Genomic DNA, 17,383 nt, shown 5'->3' on the forward strand with positions numbered 1-17,383 from the left:
AATATGAAAGATGCAGGGGTGATAGTAGAAGAAAATCATGAGCCTGAACTTTTTTCCCTGGGGAGGTAAGCGGGCCCCTAAGCCAAGATACCCTGATCAACATAATTGTCAAGCGGGATCCAGGGGTATGCTCCCCTGGAGGAAAATTTGGATAAATAGTCCCTTAAATTATAGAATCTGGTGAATTTTGTGGAAATAAATTGACAACATTCAGACATGAGATGAACAAACCAAATATAAGCCTATATTACAGTAGCATCTTTGTGTAGAGCACCAGAGCTCTTGGGACCCTGGGCCTGGTAGGCCTGTTCAGTAATCCATCCCTGCTTTTAACTAGTCACTTACCTGCATACTTATTGCTTGTATAGCATACTGAGACTACAGATACTACAGCCATACCAAGAAAGGTCAGTAGGTGGCAATTATAATACTCCAAAGTAAACTAGGAATTGATTAGTAGCCTAACCATTGACTAAAGGGCATGAACAAGGTGACATTCATTTTTCTGCAAAATATGCACCATTTATTTAAAATACATTTTGAAACAGTTACAGTGCAACAAAAAGTATATAATACTACAACCCTAAAGTTGATATTCAAAACAATTTGCTATTAAGAGAATACTATTTAATAGAAAACTAAAAAATATAGCTTACTAAAGATAAGATTGCTCGCATGCTGCCTGGAGACAAACAGATGCGTAAAGGGCGGGTTTATCCTCCGCTAACTGAATTACTCTATAATATAAGTAACTAGTTACCAGGGAAAGTAATTATTTTCGTTACTGTAAAAACCCACCCATTGTTAACCCACCCGGTCTCCTCACTAGCTGTTTGTGTGTGGAGCCAGGGGTGCGTTCAGATTACGCAGTTTATTCAATCAATTCATTGTAACGCACCGCATTTAACGTTCAGAAATGATAACGGCTTTCTAACGACGGAAACAGTAATTAGTTAGATTATCCTGTTACTGAAAAAATAACGGCGTTGTAACGACGGAAACAGTAATTAGTTAGATTATCCTGTTACTGAAAAAATAACAGTGTTACCTAACGCCGTTCTTTTAAACTGCGTTATTCCAAACACTGCTGGTAAACACAAAACACATTCGCACGTGGAGTGACTGCTGAATCTGGATCGATATGACTGGCCAAAACCCAAGACTAGCCCCTACCCTATTTCTGATTGGCTTAAGTAGGCCTACTGGTGTGGTTAGAGTGAACACGCCTCTCCGATCTTGGGAAGTGTCAGACCACGCGAACGCAAACCAGATTGGTACGCCGGAATTCCGGCATGGTGCCAGAACGCTATCAGCCCTGAAGATGTTATAATGAAGATGGGATTCAGATTCTATAATTTTACATTTTTCCGAAATTATTTTGGAGAGCCCCAGTGTTTCCCATTGATCATAATTTTGTTTTGGTTTAAATTGCTGGGGTCAACTTTTAAATGTTGATCAGACCCCATCTTAACTTTGCTGTTGTCTATGTCGAGCTGCAAATCAGCATTTTTTCTATTACAAACAGGTGTTTAGCATTAGCACATTCAAGCTGACCTGACCAGGTTGTTTTCTCCAATAGTGGCCACAAACTAACAAATAGTCATGTTCTTACTAGCCACTACCATGCTCACAGAGGCGTGCAGCTAGAATCCTGAGGGAAGGAATTCTTAAAGGTGCCATGACATACCACCAGGTGTGGTGTGATTAGCCGTTACAAGCCATTTTGGAAATCTGAAAGTGGGCGTGTCCACCTAGATGTGTGCTGAATAGATCAGTCTATTAGCCTACCCAGTGGACTGTAGCAAACGTTGCTCATCTATCCGTCACACATCTAGGTGGACACACACACCTGTGATGTCTTAAGGGGCTGATTTCCAAAACGGCTTGTAACGGCTAATCACACCACACCTGGTGGCATGTCATGGCACCTTTAAAGAAAATGGATGTCTAATGGCTTGCCAATGGCCCAATTTCGGAATGTCCCATCTTGACGTAGAAACTGTCAACATTAATCTGGTTCTTGGCAAATGGGTGAAATCCTTTTAGGTGGATTTGATTGATGCATTTAAAAAGGTAAAACGCATGCCCCAGAACACCTTAGAGGGTTTGGAATGCCCCCACCATAGGTTCACAAACGAGGGTGTCCCAAAACAACCTTTTGCATAGAGCCCCCAATAAGCTGGACACGGCCCTGGCCACAACCCTGGCCACAACCCAGACAGCTGGAGGCAGCCAGTTTTAGCAGCTTGCTGTCATTCTTGAAAGATTGTAATCAGAACTTTCAATCTGCTTTATTTTAGTCATGGTATATTAATGAAGGGTTACAATTCTCTATATCTATGTCGAGTATAAAGAAGATAATTTGATAGTGCGAATCTCTTTATTATACGATACCGTTAACATTGACAAAAAATATCAATCCCTTGTTTATAACCATCGAGCCAATACGGCTTTGGGGGCTGACAGCTCCTAGTCTTAAACAGTCGACGATATGATCCACAGCCATGCAACCCCAACTCTGCAGTCAACCCGATTATATGTCCTTTAATCGTTACTTTAATGCCAACACGATATTGTCCCATTTTCTATTAGAAAATGCAATGAGCAAACAAGCCTACCATACAAGTAGCAATGGGCGTCATCGCACGGCTCTTTAATTCTGCGACTGCTTAGCCAAACAGCACAATGATCATAGGAAACATATCGATTAGACCCAATGCAGGGATATCCATACCTTATATCATTAGATGTGCCGTGCTGATATGGTGTTGACGCCTGCAGAGTGCATTGCATGTCACCGCGACCGATCGCTCATTACACCAGCATGTATGCGCATGAATTGGCACCGTGAAGGATCCACAAACTTGCATTCCCGTTCTAAACTCATTAACGCGCCAGGGATCCTTACGTTGGTCGAAGACTGCTCCAGACGATGGCAAATCGTCGTCTAGCAGTCAAGTAAAAGGGTGGTTTGTATCTATTTACAAAACCAGTAAAGGAGACTTACCGAGTAATGCAAACGATAGTGCCACGGTCTTATTCGGTCTGTATTTTGCGTAAACACCTGCTTGGCAAAAAGCTCGAAAGCATTGATTGATGAACGCAGAATCGGCACACAGCTCCGCGTCAAAAGTGATGTGTGGTTCCTATGCCTCGGATGGAGGCGGGCTCTATGGTCGCCGTGTCGTCTCGCCCAATGGGGTTAAGCAAAAAGAAAAAAGTCGAAACCATTGTCTCGCGCGCTCTCTCACACTCACATATACATACACAAACAGTAAGTGCACACTTGATCTGCTGCGGAGAAGGTGTCGTTTGGTTCACATTGAGGATTTTTTACTCCAAAACAAAGTAGAAACATAAAGTAGCACACTGAATCATTGAATATCACAGATGGTGTGTGGCAACTGTATCCTACTGTATTGGACTATACTCGCATGATGTTCTGGCCATTACTTTTCTGTTGTGTATAGCTGCCCCCTTGTGGTCAACAATGCAAAAACGCAATTACATAATAATTATAATGGGTCTTCATTTACAAAACTAATCTTGCATAAAAAAAAAATTTCAAAATGTATTTTTGGCACATTTAAAATTAACCCTTAACATTGTTGTTCTCTAATTATTCAAATTTATATACATTTTATTACTTGGTAATACATGATCACAAGATACCTTCCCATACAATATGCTTTTAAAAATCTCACACACACACACACACACACACACACACACACACACACACACACACACACACACACACACACACACACACACACACACACACACACACACACACACACACACACACACACACACGGGATCCTTAAATAAAATCAAACACACAAAACACATCACATTCCTAGGATCTCAACTTTTAAAACAGCCATCCTCCATCCAAAAGGGCCACTTCCACAATCACAGACACATATTCTGAATAAAGCTTCATGTTCAAACCCACTCCTTAAAAAATAAAGGCCAAACTCCTGATTTGCCTATATTAAAACCAATAAATAACTCCCTCCCACACTCCAAACTGACTCGGTTCCCAGCGAGCCACAGGTCAGGTAGGAGAAGGGCCTGGGAGGGGGGTCGGGGTGGGAGTGTCCTTCCCACCTCTCAGGTGTTCCACAGTGGGTGTCGAGGTCACCTTCCACAGCTCCTAGAGACACAAACAAGAAGCTTATTTAAAGCATCACAGATTCAATAGATGAATATCTCATCCTTGATGGGGGGAAAGAGAGAGGGTGTTATGGTGGGTTAGATCTGATTTAGAAATCATTGGGAACTCTGGAAAAGCCAGGGAGGATACACAGAGGTTAAAATGTCAAATTACAGATCAATTAACTGATAGCATGTGTACTAAGATCCAAGTCGAGTGATAGAGGTACAAAGAATATTTGAAGAGAAGAGAAGATTAGAGTACAGTTAAGAGTAGATATCTCTCATCAAAAGTGCTTTCTAAATTCCACAACGATTTCTAAATGAGTTGAATGGCCAACATGGTACATGAAGTGGACCAAATAGACTGCGAGAGGCTTACCAGATGCTCGATGCGTTCGTACTGCAGACACTGAGGGAAGGAGGTGGCCAGGGGTTCCACGTGGAAGCGGTGCGGGCCGTCCTCCAGAGCCTCCAGCTGGCGCAGGCAGTGGCTGAAGTAGTCGTAGGCATCGCAGGACACGTCCATATGCCGCAGGGTGAAGTTCATCCTGTGGACCACCATCACCCCGGCAGAAGAAGAAGAAGATGAAAACAGTAGGATGTCTCTGTGACTGCTTTTAATGTTTTTACTGTGAATCAGGACTCTTTGTTACAGATGTTTCCCATACCATTTTTTCCTTCCAGATACCGATTCCTGAACTTGAGTATCGGCCAATACAGAGTATATACCAATACAGCATCTAGCATTGTAACTATTAATAGCACGTGTTCTTATTGAAGGGTTCTCTTACGATGACAGCAATGTATAGTCGGTTCACTTTCGGCAATTGATTTTTTCCAGAACTAGGTCATTTACATGACACGTTTACGACTTTCCACCTCTGACCATTAACGAACGCAGCATAACATCATAGTGATTGTGATCTTCTTTATCTGGGTAGCAAATGAGCGCTAGTCACGTGATGGTATCGGATCGGCGCCTAGACTTGCATACTATCAGAGGAATCATCAGAGGAATCATCAGAGGAATTTCAGATACTGGTATCTTTATTGGAACAACTCTACTTTTTGTTCTTTGTTTTCATAGGGTTTCTTTGGTTACTAACTCCTTTTTATGTCCAATTTCTGAGTGAAAGTGATGAAACATAAGGATATCTATTGGAGTATAAATGACTGCACTGTGTAGGGCTACTGCACTATAGCGGTAGCACTCACCGTTTCTCTAGAGAGAGGTAGATAGTGCACGGCTTGGTCATACTGTTGCACAGTCGGTACACAGTTCGGAAAAAGCCGTCTGTTAGATCGTCATCGTAGCAGACTGTGTGTGGACGAACAAAAAAAAAAAATGGATTAATAATAGATCAGTCAGTTAAAGCAGCACTATTGAGCATTTGATCAGTGAACTACCGTCGGCGGCGATGATGACGCTGGTGTTGTCATAGAGATCCGCCACCTCGTCTTCAGTCCAGCTGAATTCCTCATCCACCTCTTCAAAAGAAAACACGACAGAAACAAGTCAGATGTCACCAATACGAAGTTAAAAGTTAACCTGTTGTTCTTGTTGGGGATAGGCGTAGCTTGAGTTGTGGTGCACCTACGTAATGACGCTCAGTGATTGGGTCACGTGGTGTTGGTGGCGGTAACGGTTTGTAATATCAGCTCTTCACTCAGGTGAGGTTAGTAGTGTGTGGGTGATGGGGGAAAGCCTACTTTTGATGACCGCTTACACTATGCCTGGTGCCTTGCATTCGCGTTCACTACTCCTTTCAATAGGCTACTGTGATGCTTGTGGACTACTGTTTGTAACGTCTCAACTTGAGGCTACATTTTTGATGGAATAAAGAAACCCTCGCATGAAACTCGGATCAGGCTACTTCTTGAACAAAGCGCGTCCGGCAATTTCCCTCATTCAGCTGCTCGGCGACCTTAAAATAAGTAAGGCAGTCGCCACAATAGTCCTATTAATCTCATTGATAAAGCAGCAGAAGGTGCGCCTGCACACACACAACCCTTTTTAATCTTAGTACTAGGGAACTAGTACTACTAGTACTAGTACTGGGGAAGGGAACTGGGGATCTTCAATGGCCAAAGAGATCCTTCATTCAACACAACAAAATATTCACTTCAGACTCGTGGTTCAGTCAGTTTTTCAATATTAAGTGATCAGAGTTCAACATTTATTCACCCAATGTTTAATCTGTTGCTACTTTGTTCGATTTGACCTGAACATATGTTGATGTACCCATTTTTAAATGTGGTTTTAATGATTTTGTTAAAATGTTTTAATGTTTTCTATAAATCCATTGTTTACACCCTCTTTTCCAATCTGCCTGATTTCTGCTGTAATGTTCCCTACATCAGAAAAGTTCTGCTTTGGTGCGTGTGTGCATATACCTGTACAAAGGTCATCTTTGAGCCAGTCCAGTTGTCTGACTTTGAGCTCGCCTGTTGAGGCAGTCACAAGTCAGAAATGTTCAAATCAAATATATTTGCATAAAAAGACAAGCAAATTAAAACCCAACCCAATTTAAAAAAGCATTGTCACATGCAATTGTGTATTGGCTAGTGAAAATACTTTGAAAGTAACCTGTTGCATTAGTTTTTACTATGATTCCATACTCCATGTATGTGTAAGTATCCAATTCAGAAAAGTAGTGCCACACACAATCCAACCAATGCTAATAAATACGTAACCTCACCTTCTGCTGGTAGAAGATGTCTGTTCAATGTTGCGTTTCTCTGACACATACTTAACAAGTCCTCACCCACATCTAAAACACACAGGGATTATCTTAAATGCATTTCTCCATGTCCACATATAAGGATTATTTCATGTTCACTTTTAAAACCAGAGGAAGGCTAGCGAGATATAGGCTGGCATCGCAAGGCCTTCAAATCCCTAATAACCAAGCTAAATTATAAATTGAAATGGCTTTTAATGGCATGTACTTGAATGAGTTTTGAAAACATCCGCTAAAACTTAAAACAACAAATGGCAACAAACTGAAACCCTGTGGAGAAATTGGTCGAATAAGGCCTAGCATACATAACCAGACCTTAGGCACCCACTCACACTAAAAGGACCTAAATCAAGGTCGGAATACACTGCTGACAGCTGATCATGGACACACACAGACACTGCACACACTATTTGAATAAAGCTCCTGGCTGAGAAGTGCTCCAATCGTAAGCAAATTTAAAAATGATAGAACAAGACATTATGTTGCCTAGCGACAAAATTGTTGCTTGTTTCAGAATGTTTTTTATACTTCTAGATATAATAAGACGGTTATGCAGCCTACTTTAAAAGATGGATAAAATGGCTTCCAAGTGAGTTGTGATGGTGGTGGAAATTAAGGCAAAAACAGGCATAGTCTGTGCTGGTTTCTGTTTAATGAGGAAGCTTGCACTCTTACCTGTGCTGTAAACCATTTTGGCAGTGGTGGCCATGATAATACTGGTCAGGCCAGTTCCTGCCCCCAGTTCTAAAACAGTGGCATCCCGGAACATGGATGCATGGGAGTAGATGTAGTCTGCCAAGAGGAACGCACCCCGCCACACCTAGCAACAAACAGCGGACTGTTAATTTCTGAGGCACAGTACAGGCAACTTGGCAAAGGATTTATGCCAAGCCTGTAATCCTTGATGTCAAAGTAATTTATAAGTCATCATCATCATATACTGATGGGTGATAATCAAAGCAGAAAGCCCTGAGAGAACGGACTGACCTGTTTGCCAACGTCTTGGAGGCTGGTAGCCATGGTGTGCTCTGCCAACAGATTAAAGTGTTCAACACCGGCAGGCAGGGAGACTACAGATAATGGCATCATACTAGCGCTTTGAGATGAAAAATGAAATGCAAGTTAGAAGTTCCGTATTTCTTTAGGTATTCACAGTGTAACAGTGGATTGACGTCACTGTGAAAATTTGGATAAATGCTAAGCCAAGCGCAAATGCGCAAAATCAATCACAAGTCTGCTTCAGAAGGTGCCAGGAACTGGATGCACATAGAGTGCACCTCCGTTAACATGTTTATCACAGTCAATTACACAAATTGCTCGGAAGCTTAATGCAGGTTTGATGCCTGCTGGGGGCCCAGAATCACACATAAACAACATCAACTATTCAACCTGTGTGCGTGTGCACGTGTGCATGTTCGTGTGTCTGGGTGTATATGTCTGGCCGTGTGTGTCTGGGCATGTGTGTATGAGTGTGTGTCTGTCCAGTTTACATTAGTCCAAATATACAAGCACCCAACCTTGTCAAAAAGGTCTCGATTATATTGTTTCTCGTTGGATGGTTGAGTCGTTCGTTTCTAAGCTGCAACGGCATACAACCACTCACCAATCCTGATGATGTCTGGCTGATCGCTCTCATCCTCCTCACTGTCACTGGCGTCCTCCTGGACAGCCGAGGACTGGCGGAGGATGATGGGGAAGACCTCCGCTCGCCTGCTGCCCTCAGAGGGGCCCTTCTTTGGCCTGCGAGACAGACGGGGGGACACCTTTTAAAACTCAAGAGCACAAACCTTGGCACAATCATCATCAAAAGCCTATCTAAATTATTTTGTATACTTGAGAAAAAGAGTGGGATGGTGTAGTGAGGAATTATAATAGATACAAATATCCCTGCCACCAGACACTAATTGTAGGCTGCTGTGCCTTTAATGCAATTGAATAGCTACTATTGGGACAGAATGCCATCTCTGTCGTCATTTTGAAACAAAGTGCAGCGATTACTCCTCGCAATTGGAAACCAAAGCAAGAGCCTCGCAATAGACTCGACTTTCCATTCATAGTTTTTACATGGGATTTCAGGGGCCCCACAATTTGGCCCTGGGAAAAGCAATACTCCTACAGAAGATGTTTTCGTCTTTATAGATACTAATGTAAATTAATTGGTGATTTAACACACACTACAACCGATTATATTTAATATAACAGTGCTTTGGTTTAATAATATTAAACGTGGCAAAAAGGACACAGATGCCTTTGTTTTTTCAAATTGTACCAAATAAATTATCATTCCATTAAACTCCAATCAAATAATAGTATTAAACACCTGCAACGTAGACCAAGGTTAATATCTTTGTTCTCCCCTCATGTTACCTGCGCGAAACCTTAAGATCCCCATCGTCATCTAGGTCTGGCTCGTCTTCTGCCTCTTCCTCATCAGCCTCCACCCTCGATGCAACCTCCTCCTCCTCCTCATCTCCATGTACAGAGCCAACATCATCTTCCTCCTTTTCACTGGCAGAACCCCGCTCACAGGTGTCCGTTGCCTCTCCTTTCCATAGGATCTTGAATTTAGTGGTGAACACTGGACACACGGAAAGGACACATCGCTACATTTGAGTAAACACATGCTAAACCGGAGTCAAGATAAACTGGTGGCAACTTTTCCGGTACTTTTATGTAATCCAAGAACCCTTACATTCTTATTTCCTACCCATAGATTCCTACACTAATTATCAGTGGATAACAACATTTCAAGACAGTATGACCCGTAGAAGTATTCGGAACATAAGCTTCGGTAAAGTGTTTTAAACTAAAACTAAACCCTTTTTTTTTTTCTTTATTTCCCCACAGATATATACATACATGCATACAATCTCACACACACACACACCTTACATACCTGGCTGTCCTACGCGATTGAGGCGTGCCATAAGGTGCTGTGTGTTGGGGAGTAGAAGGTGTATATCCGACAGCACCGTGTCATGGTGAAATACAATCCGGTCCATGGCCAACACATGGCATTGGCAATAATATGCTTTTCAATACCTGCGCAAAAGAAAATAATAATAAATAATAAATAATAATCAAAAATAAACCAAAATTGTTACATCCACATTACAAAATGACGTTGTTCTCCACGGCATTCATTGATAGAAAGTTTCGATATTAGTCCACAGATTGAATTGTTTTGATTTACATGAAATGATGGCCTCTCGATATCCACAAAACCTTCCTGATGTGTTGATGTGTTTTGTGACAAGCTGTGCAGAACTGACTTACTCTTGACTCTGAGAAACATGTGTTCAGTTATTCTTAGCTCAACAAGCATGTGCAGTGGGTTCCAAAAATGGCATTGAGACCAGGCCTGGTCTGTTTGACACTTGTAAGAGTAATGCACCCTATATATACACACACACACACACACAGTATTATATGTATATTGGGTAGGTATACAAGCTATACAATATATATTATTCAAATATGCTATTAAATGGGTCCCCAAAGCTCTACAATATGTGAGTATTGTAGTTAGCTACATAAATAAACAAATGTATAATATGTACGCCATATACATACCTCATTTAAATGGTTTGTCTTTTACATGTGAATCACGTAGTATACAGCTGGCTACAGCTTCTGTTAGAAAGGACGATCACAGGCATGAGCCTGGAGTCTGAGGAGGGGAACTGACGATATTGTGGAAAACGTAGAAGTTAATAAGTTAACTTTTTAACTGTTGTGGCAAGGTGGTTGGCAAGGTTGCACAAAAGGAAAAGCTGTTTGGCCAGTTACATGTTTGGAGCCCCTTGGTTCCTTTACCCTACTCTAAGCAATGCACTGATGGAGCAGGAATGATTGAGTTAAAATACACACTTTTTTTTACCCCTGATTTCTCATTATAAACTGCAGTTCACATGTTTATGAATAAATTATAAATATGCTGTAATACAGAGTATTTGAAGCGTATGACGGCTTCAGATCATTACTTATATCAAAGGATACATATTGTTCATTTTAAGTTGTGTGTGTTAAAGGGGCCATATGCAACACGTTTTCTATACCAAATCCCAAAATGACAAATCCTAGAATGTCTTCAGAGATTAAGGAAGCCTATAAGACGAAATACTGGCTGAGTTTGTATCAACCTAAATAATTGGAAAATTAGGTAGGTGGGGTTATTCTTCCATTTAATATTTAGCCATTTAGGAGGTGGCATTTGCCTGCATTGTTTTTAAGTGGGTGTCTTTGTCATGTATTTATGCAAGTTTGTTATGCTGCTTATCAGGTCTTTCTTTGGAAGATGTGCTTAGCCTCAATGAGAATTACCTTTACTAAGGAAGGTCCATTAAAAATAAGAAGGAGAAGCTATGTCCAAAGCGACTTTCAGTTTATAACAAACCGGCCATTCAGACACAAGCAACATGCTTAAAGCTGCCTGAAGATTTACTGTATTTGCATTTGAATCTGATTGCAGAGTGCATTACAATCCGAGCCCATCAGTGGCAAAAACTAGCACTTTGAGAGGATGTACAATGACGTAATGCTATTGCCCCATTGCAGCCTGTGTCTGAAACCCTCTTGCGCAATATTCGACAGATTTTAAAGATTGTTGTCCTTATTAGTCAGCAAAAATGGTGGGGAACAAAAGTTATACTTTAACAAGCTCAGTGTGTTGGTAGAGTAAATGTCATTGTTGATAAACTTTAATGATTGATCAATGATTAATCATTGTGAGTGACCTAACAGCTCCAGAATAGAAGTACCATGTTAGAATACAAATTATGTGGTCTCAAAATTCAAACAACAAACTAAGAAATGCATTTCAGTATTATTAATTAAATGTCCTAATTATCTGGTTTTGAACTACAGTGATTCTGGTTTGATATTCTACATCTCCCCTTTGTAGAACACAAATGCTCTTTTAAAAAGGAGGACCGATTTCTTTCGGAGTAGTCTATTTGTTAAGAGGAGATATTTCACTCTTTGTTATATCAGTATCAGAAACCATTTTGATGGAATTAAAAATAAATGGCTTTGAAAGTCAAGCTGTGACGCGCTTTTCCTGTTGAGGGATCATCTGAAAAGTGCATGCAGCAACAAACTGCAATCTCATTTTGATCACAGGATGAAAAATATCAACACCCCTCATAATTGTCAAATCCACACAAACAATGGATATAGATACACAAATGTCAACCGCCTTGTGACAATGTAGCCCAGAATATGCAAACAAGCAGGCACACAGCAGAAATACACAAACCACTGCCTCCAAAGCACCATGATTCAGATGCGGGTCCTAACACGAAGTGGCCACAAGTGTGAGACCTTTAGGCTTTAGGCTTTATTTGCCAACATAGTGGTCGGATTTACATGCTCTACAACCCATTATATAGAATGTTTGAATGACCGAAAGTGCTGTCCAGAGAAATAACATCCTCCTAATGTACATATGTTTAATATGCACAAAGAGTAAAGTCAAGCCATAATAATTAAAATTACCTACTCAAAAGTTCATTCAAAACGCGAACGGGGCTGTTGTGCATCAGATTATTGTGTCCTGACTACAAAGGAGAAACAAGCGGCGAGACCAGTTCCTACTCATTTGTATTTATTGAGGTACATCTGTCAGAAGAAAGAGAAACAACAATATATCGCTGTCGGTACGGTAAGGATGTTCAAAAAGTGCCAAAAACGTACAAGTGCTAGGTTAACCCAGTACTTAGCAGCACGATGCTAAGTACTATTAAGTGCAAACATAGAATCAATGCGTACATTAAGTGCCAGGACGTACAAACACAATAAATGTGTAAGAGCGATGTTTTTCGTAGAGTAAGGCTAAAGTATACTACTCCGGAGGAAGGAGGCAAGGAGGAAGGCTATGCAGAATCCAGGGTTTGTATTTAATAGTTTAATAGGCTATCCTGCTTTGGAGTTCATGTACAATTACAGTTTTAGTTGTTAGCACCACTTTCTAAAACTAAAAACTGCTGCTGTGCTACACAATCTATTTGCAGCCTTACCCTGCAAAACACTCCCACCCATAATCAGCTGTTCAGGCAAGTGCCCGAAGTAATTGCAAGGTATAAAAGCAATAATGATCAATTTAAATTACTTACTTTTATTGTTTCTGTCTCTCTGTAAATGTCCAGTGTCCCCGTTTTAGTTTTCTATGACAAAACGTGTGGAGGTTTTTACACCTCTGAACCCAACATGTCCCCGGACTTTGTCTCAGAAATCTGGTCACCTTAGATTAGAGAGAGATTAGGCCTACTGTTTTGCCAGTGGCGTAAATAGGTACAACAATTTCCATGCCCCTCAAAGTGGCAGCCATGACCACCTGGTTGGTGAAGCCCTGGCAGGAGCGATTTCAGTTTCCGGCCCGGTCTCTTGAGTTATCTCCCTCCATTTGTTCTGCTTAAACATATTAGGACTGCTGGGTCCGAGATTAAGAGCTCAGTGGCTGGTTCATCTCCTCATATTTGAGAGGTCCCGTTTGACAGTTGATTGTAATACAAAGGTTATTACGGATTGAATATTAATGAGTTAGCCAGACTGAGAGTAGGCCATTCAATTCCCACCCTAAATGTCTTAAATATGTATAATTTCTGCCACTGGTTGAAAATAATTGCAAGAAAAATCTACAGCCTCATAACAGTGCTATGAAAACAACCCCTATAGAAAATGTATATTGATAGATATATATGTACTGTATGCATCAAACTACAAAATAGTACAAAACCTTTTTGCTCATTTGGCCTTCTCTTCTCTCTACCTCCTGCTTCTTTCAATTTCAACTCTTTCACACTGTGTCTGTAACACTGTTGTACTCTACCACCCACCAGGTGCTATCGCGGAGTTCTTGGAGGAATAAGATGTCTTATTCCAACATCCAGAAGAGGGCACCCACTGGTAAATCTCTTGATTTCAACATCCAGACAGAGAAGTAAAGTAGAAGTAACCCCCCCCCAACCCATCTGTCTATTTCCTCTAAATTCTCATCTAGGTTTTTGTCAATTAACCTCACCACCATCACAGTGTCAAGGGCACAGAGAAACGTCACACTGCTAGAACAGCCTCCCTCTCCTCTATCATTCTGCTGGACCTTTCAGCATCCCCTGTCTTTGTAGTCTCACTACTGGGGTCCCTCGGGTGCCTGAATGCAACACTTATCAATGGTAGAGAATCTTAGGGAAGGAGGGTTGGGTACGTTTATTTTCAAAATCTTGCTCTCTTTTGCTCTCTTTCAAACTCTACAAATATTGCCTACAGCATATCCTATATCATTTTTCATTTGGATATTATATTTCACATGATATATTTTTGTATGACTCAATTATTTGACTTAGAGAATTTGAGTAGACCCATTTCACTTTCCGATTTTAGGGCAAAGCCCTACCCTTTCGCTTGCTTCTTTCCCGGAAGCACATCCCCCTCCATAAACTATTTTTAGGGGGAATCCCAGTAGTTGAGTAGCCTGGAGACCATCCTGTTCACATGACCTCACATTCTGTTTCTCTAAATGGATCAGTCCGGACCTCTAGCCACTCATATTGATTTCCATAAATGACAATGTGCTCAAGTCAGGGTCAATCAGGGGATGACTTAAACCAGAAAATCTGGGACGGTGTCGTAGTGATGACGTTAAACACAGGCCGCCATTGGTAAAACCGTGTCCTCAGAAGTAACGAGAGGTAAGGATGATGCACCAGCAGAGTTTCACACTGGAAAAGACGTTATCTTGCATCCAATGAACCGCTTGCAGTGATGGCGTCACATGTTTTCAGAAACACTGATTGGCTGAAGGAGCTTGTTTGTCGAGGCAAGTCCTTCCACCCACTGAAAACAACTTGGGCGGCCAGAGGTCCAGACTGATTTGTGTAGTGAGACAGAATGTGAAGCCAGGTGATCAGGATGGTCTCCAGGCTAGTCATTTACTGGGTTTCTTCAGTTAATTACTTTGAATATAGTATGGTATAGTACTGTGAAAAGGGTCAAAAACAGTAATTAACTTGACACAGAAATCACAGCAATAAATTCACTAATATAGAAAAGGAGAATAATAGCAGAATACTGTATACATTCACAATAAACATTACACTAATGTACATTCACAGTAACACTTACACTACTGTAGACAAACCAAAAATGCTGGGTTATTTTAACAACCCAAATGCTGAGTTCAGGCTGCTGGGTTATAGGTTGGGCTGGTTTGACCTAGCCTGACGAGCCATTTTTATGGAGACTGTAACCTGAAGATCCTGACCTTCAACCCTGTTTTCTCCAACAGTAAGAGGGTAAAAACATCAACATAACACTTTCATCGTAAATCTAAGCTATCCTAGTGCAATAAAAATAGCATTCGAGGTATTTAGCCACCTTCCGGGTCACATATCGCCAGCTGCAGGTGTATACTATCTACACACCCAAATTTTATCAGCTTCGGTACACAATGGACAAAACTCTGGAGATCCACACATGCACAAAGACGAGCTTGTGTTCACAATTCTGTTCTGAAAGATAGTGTTGATTATAAAACACAAGTAAAGAATATTTGCTACACTAGCAAGTGTAGCAAAGGTCCATGCTAGGCTCCACCTAGGTGGCTTTTCTGGGCTCCTCCAAACATACGACGCTAGGTGGAGATGTTAAAAAAATTCTGGTTTATTGCAAAGGTGCTCCACTGCCTTCCAGGAGATTTCCTGAGTGTGCATGTGTGTGTGTGTGGAATTGGCTGGTTTAACCTGTGAACACTGATTACTCAATGTGCAATAGGTGTGCAGCCTCACCCAGCCCCAGAGTCCAATCAGACTCCACCAGGTGAGGCTGCTTAAACCAGCCATCATCCACACACACTCCCATAGATTTACACCAATGTGAACAGTACTCTGTGGGTTACAACCTACAACTCATTTAATTTAAGCATTTCACCATCTACAGGTGAATGCTATGAACATGTACATTTTACAGACCTTTTTATTTTTCTAGTTCACATTGTAGTTCAAATTGTTACAAAAGTGAGTGTGGATTAATTTGACAAGACACAAGTAAACAATGTGCATTCATGGACCATGAAATATGTGTGGATATCATTTTACTATGCACAAGTGCCAAATATTTGTGTGTCAGGGTTAACGCAATCTGAATTGTCTTCTGTGGGTTACTGTTACGCCCCAGTCTAGGGGGCCTAGGACGCAACATGAAAAAGCCCCATCTTCCCCAACTCCCAAGTAGCCACAAGCACACGTGTTATTCAGTTTTAACTGAAAACAGGATTTATTCACAAAACATCAATTTAACTAAGGTAGGCTTCAGGGTGGGCCCAGGCCAAAATAACAAACAAAACTTTCCTATCTGAAACAAAAGAGACTAACCTAAGAAAACAAATGACAATCGACTTAGCTCCCTTTCTAATAAAACAGGAGGAAACAATACCAACTGAAACGGCAGTCCACCCCTACTATTTAAACAGAAACTTCTAAACTATAATACAGGACTTCAGAAGACGTGTGGCTTGTTAGGAGAGGAGGATGGAAGTGCTGGCTTGTTCGCACGGTGGCCATCTTGACTCCTTTTATTCCTTTGGGGTTTCCTGCCTCGGCCAATCACCGTCCCCGGCCGAAATGAGTGGACCAATCCCCACCCGGGAATGGCACGTTCCTATTTACATAGGAGATTGAAGAGAAACACAAAGCCACACACACAAACACAACAGAATACAAAAACTACGACCACAGTCGTAACAGTTATAAATACAGTCCCAGGCAAGTGTCCCATAAAAACGTCCATAATACATTGTATTTCCTTCTTGCACTTGACAATGTGTTGTTGGTAATGGTGTGTCCTCTCATGACTACCAGACTTCCCTGTGGTGTGTCCCTGCAGCCTTTAGCCACCTTTAGCCATCCACAAACAGCACAAGACAGTGAGGTATAGATACTCTGTGTTATATTTAGAATTACAAGAGTAAACAAATTATATCTGCTTTACCATCAGTACCATCAGCTCCTCTGGAGCTGATGGTACTGATGGTACCAGGAATAGGCTAAAAATACTAAATAACAACCAAAATATATTGTATTATATTCCATAATATATGTATTCCTCAGCTATCATAAGTAAACAATTATAAAATAGTAATAAATTGTATTATGTCATAGTCAGTACGTTTACATGCAGAGTCATAATCGGGTAACTAAACAAATAAGACCTCAACAGGACTTTTAAAATGCATGTAAACACCTTTATCCGATCTACTTCACAAAAATCGGCATGTGAACGGACAAGCTAAATCGATAAGAATGCCTAGATAAGTCGTTCATAGTCTGGTCTCTACCTGCATGTAAACAGTATGTTTCGGAGTTCGCGTTCTGCGCATGCTCGAGATCTTTTCTGGGGGCCGTGAGCCGGAAGTAGAAGGAGACGGTATATGTGTTGTTGTCGCCGTCGGAAAACGAGAAACGGCGATTTATTTAGAAAGGTGGCGC

The 17,383-nt window shown here is 41.2% G+C and overlaps 2 protein-coding genes across 5 annotated transcripts in view; both read right to left on the reverse strand.

Annotated features, from left to right (window-relative positions):
• Positions 1–3,142, reverse strand: part of abat (4-aminobutyrate aminotransferase) — a 22,755-nt gene extending 19,613 nt beyond the window's left edge. The window contains exon 1 of one of the 2 annotated variants that reach the window (XM_084488251.1): positions 3,008–3,142. The gene's annotated coding sequence lies outside the window, so the exon portion shown is untranslated. Of the gene's footprint in view, positions 1–2,734; positions 2,943–3,007 lie in introns of those variants that run through there. The other variant, XM_084488254.1, reaches the window with a different exon arrangement.
• Positions 3,143–3,307: 165 nt separating this feature from the next.
• mettl22 (methyltransferase 22, Kin17 lysine) lies at positions 3,308–13,131 on the reverse strand. 3 transcript variants are annotated; one of them, XM_084488256.1, is made up of 12 exons: positions 13,016–13,131; positions 9,799–9,944; positions 9,270–9,480; positions 8,506–8,642; positions 7,890–7,930; positions 7,578–7,722; positions 6,861–6,932; positions 6,556–6,606; positions 5,569–5,649; positions 5,377–5,479; positions 4,541–4,709; positions 3,308–4,159 (listed from the first exon to the last, which is right to left on the reverse strand). In XM_084488256.1, the coding sequence occupies exons 2-12, from the start codon at positions 9,902–9,904 to the stop codon at positions 4,061–4,063; spliced, it is 1,215 nt and encodes a 404-aa protein (XP_084344382.1). In that variant the 5' UTR covers positions 9,905–9,944; positions 13,016–13,131; the 3' UTR covers positions 3,308–4,060. The 3 variants fall into 3 exon arrangements, with proteins under 3 accessions (XP_084344382.1, XP_084344384.1, XP_084344383.1); XM_084488258.1 differs by lacking the exon at positions 13,016–13,131 and adding an exon at positions 12,403–12,440; XM_084488257.1 differs by lacking the exon at positions 13,016–13,131 and adding an exon at positions 10,096–10,174.
• Positions 13,132–17,383: the final 4,252 nt, after the last annotated feature.

Source organism: Micromesistius poutassou (assembly GCF_964030765.1).
Source record: "Micromesistius poutassou genome assembly, chromosome: 1".
Classification (NCBI taxonomy): domain Eukaryota; kingdom Metazoa; phylum Chordata; class Actinopteri; order Gadiformes; family Gadidae; genus Micromesistius; species Micromesistius poutassou.

Excerpts from the sequence above, each read along its gene's own strand:
- mettl22 (XM_084488256.1), bottom strand. The coding sequence starts at position 9,904 with ATGGACCGGATTGTATTTCACCATGACACGGTGCTGTCGGATATACAC. Across the intron at positions 9,481-9,798 it reads CAATCGCGTAGGACAGCCAG|TGTTCACCACTAAATTCAAG; the intron begins GTATGTAAGGTG and ends CCGTGTGTCCAG. Across the intron at positions 7,931-8,505 it reads GCCAGACATCATCAGGATTG|AGCACACCATGGCTACCAGC; the intron begins GTGAGTGGTTGT and ends ATCTGTTGGCAG.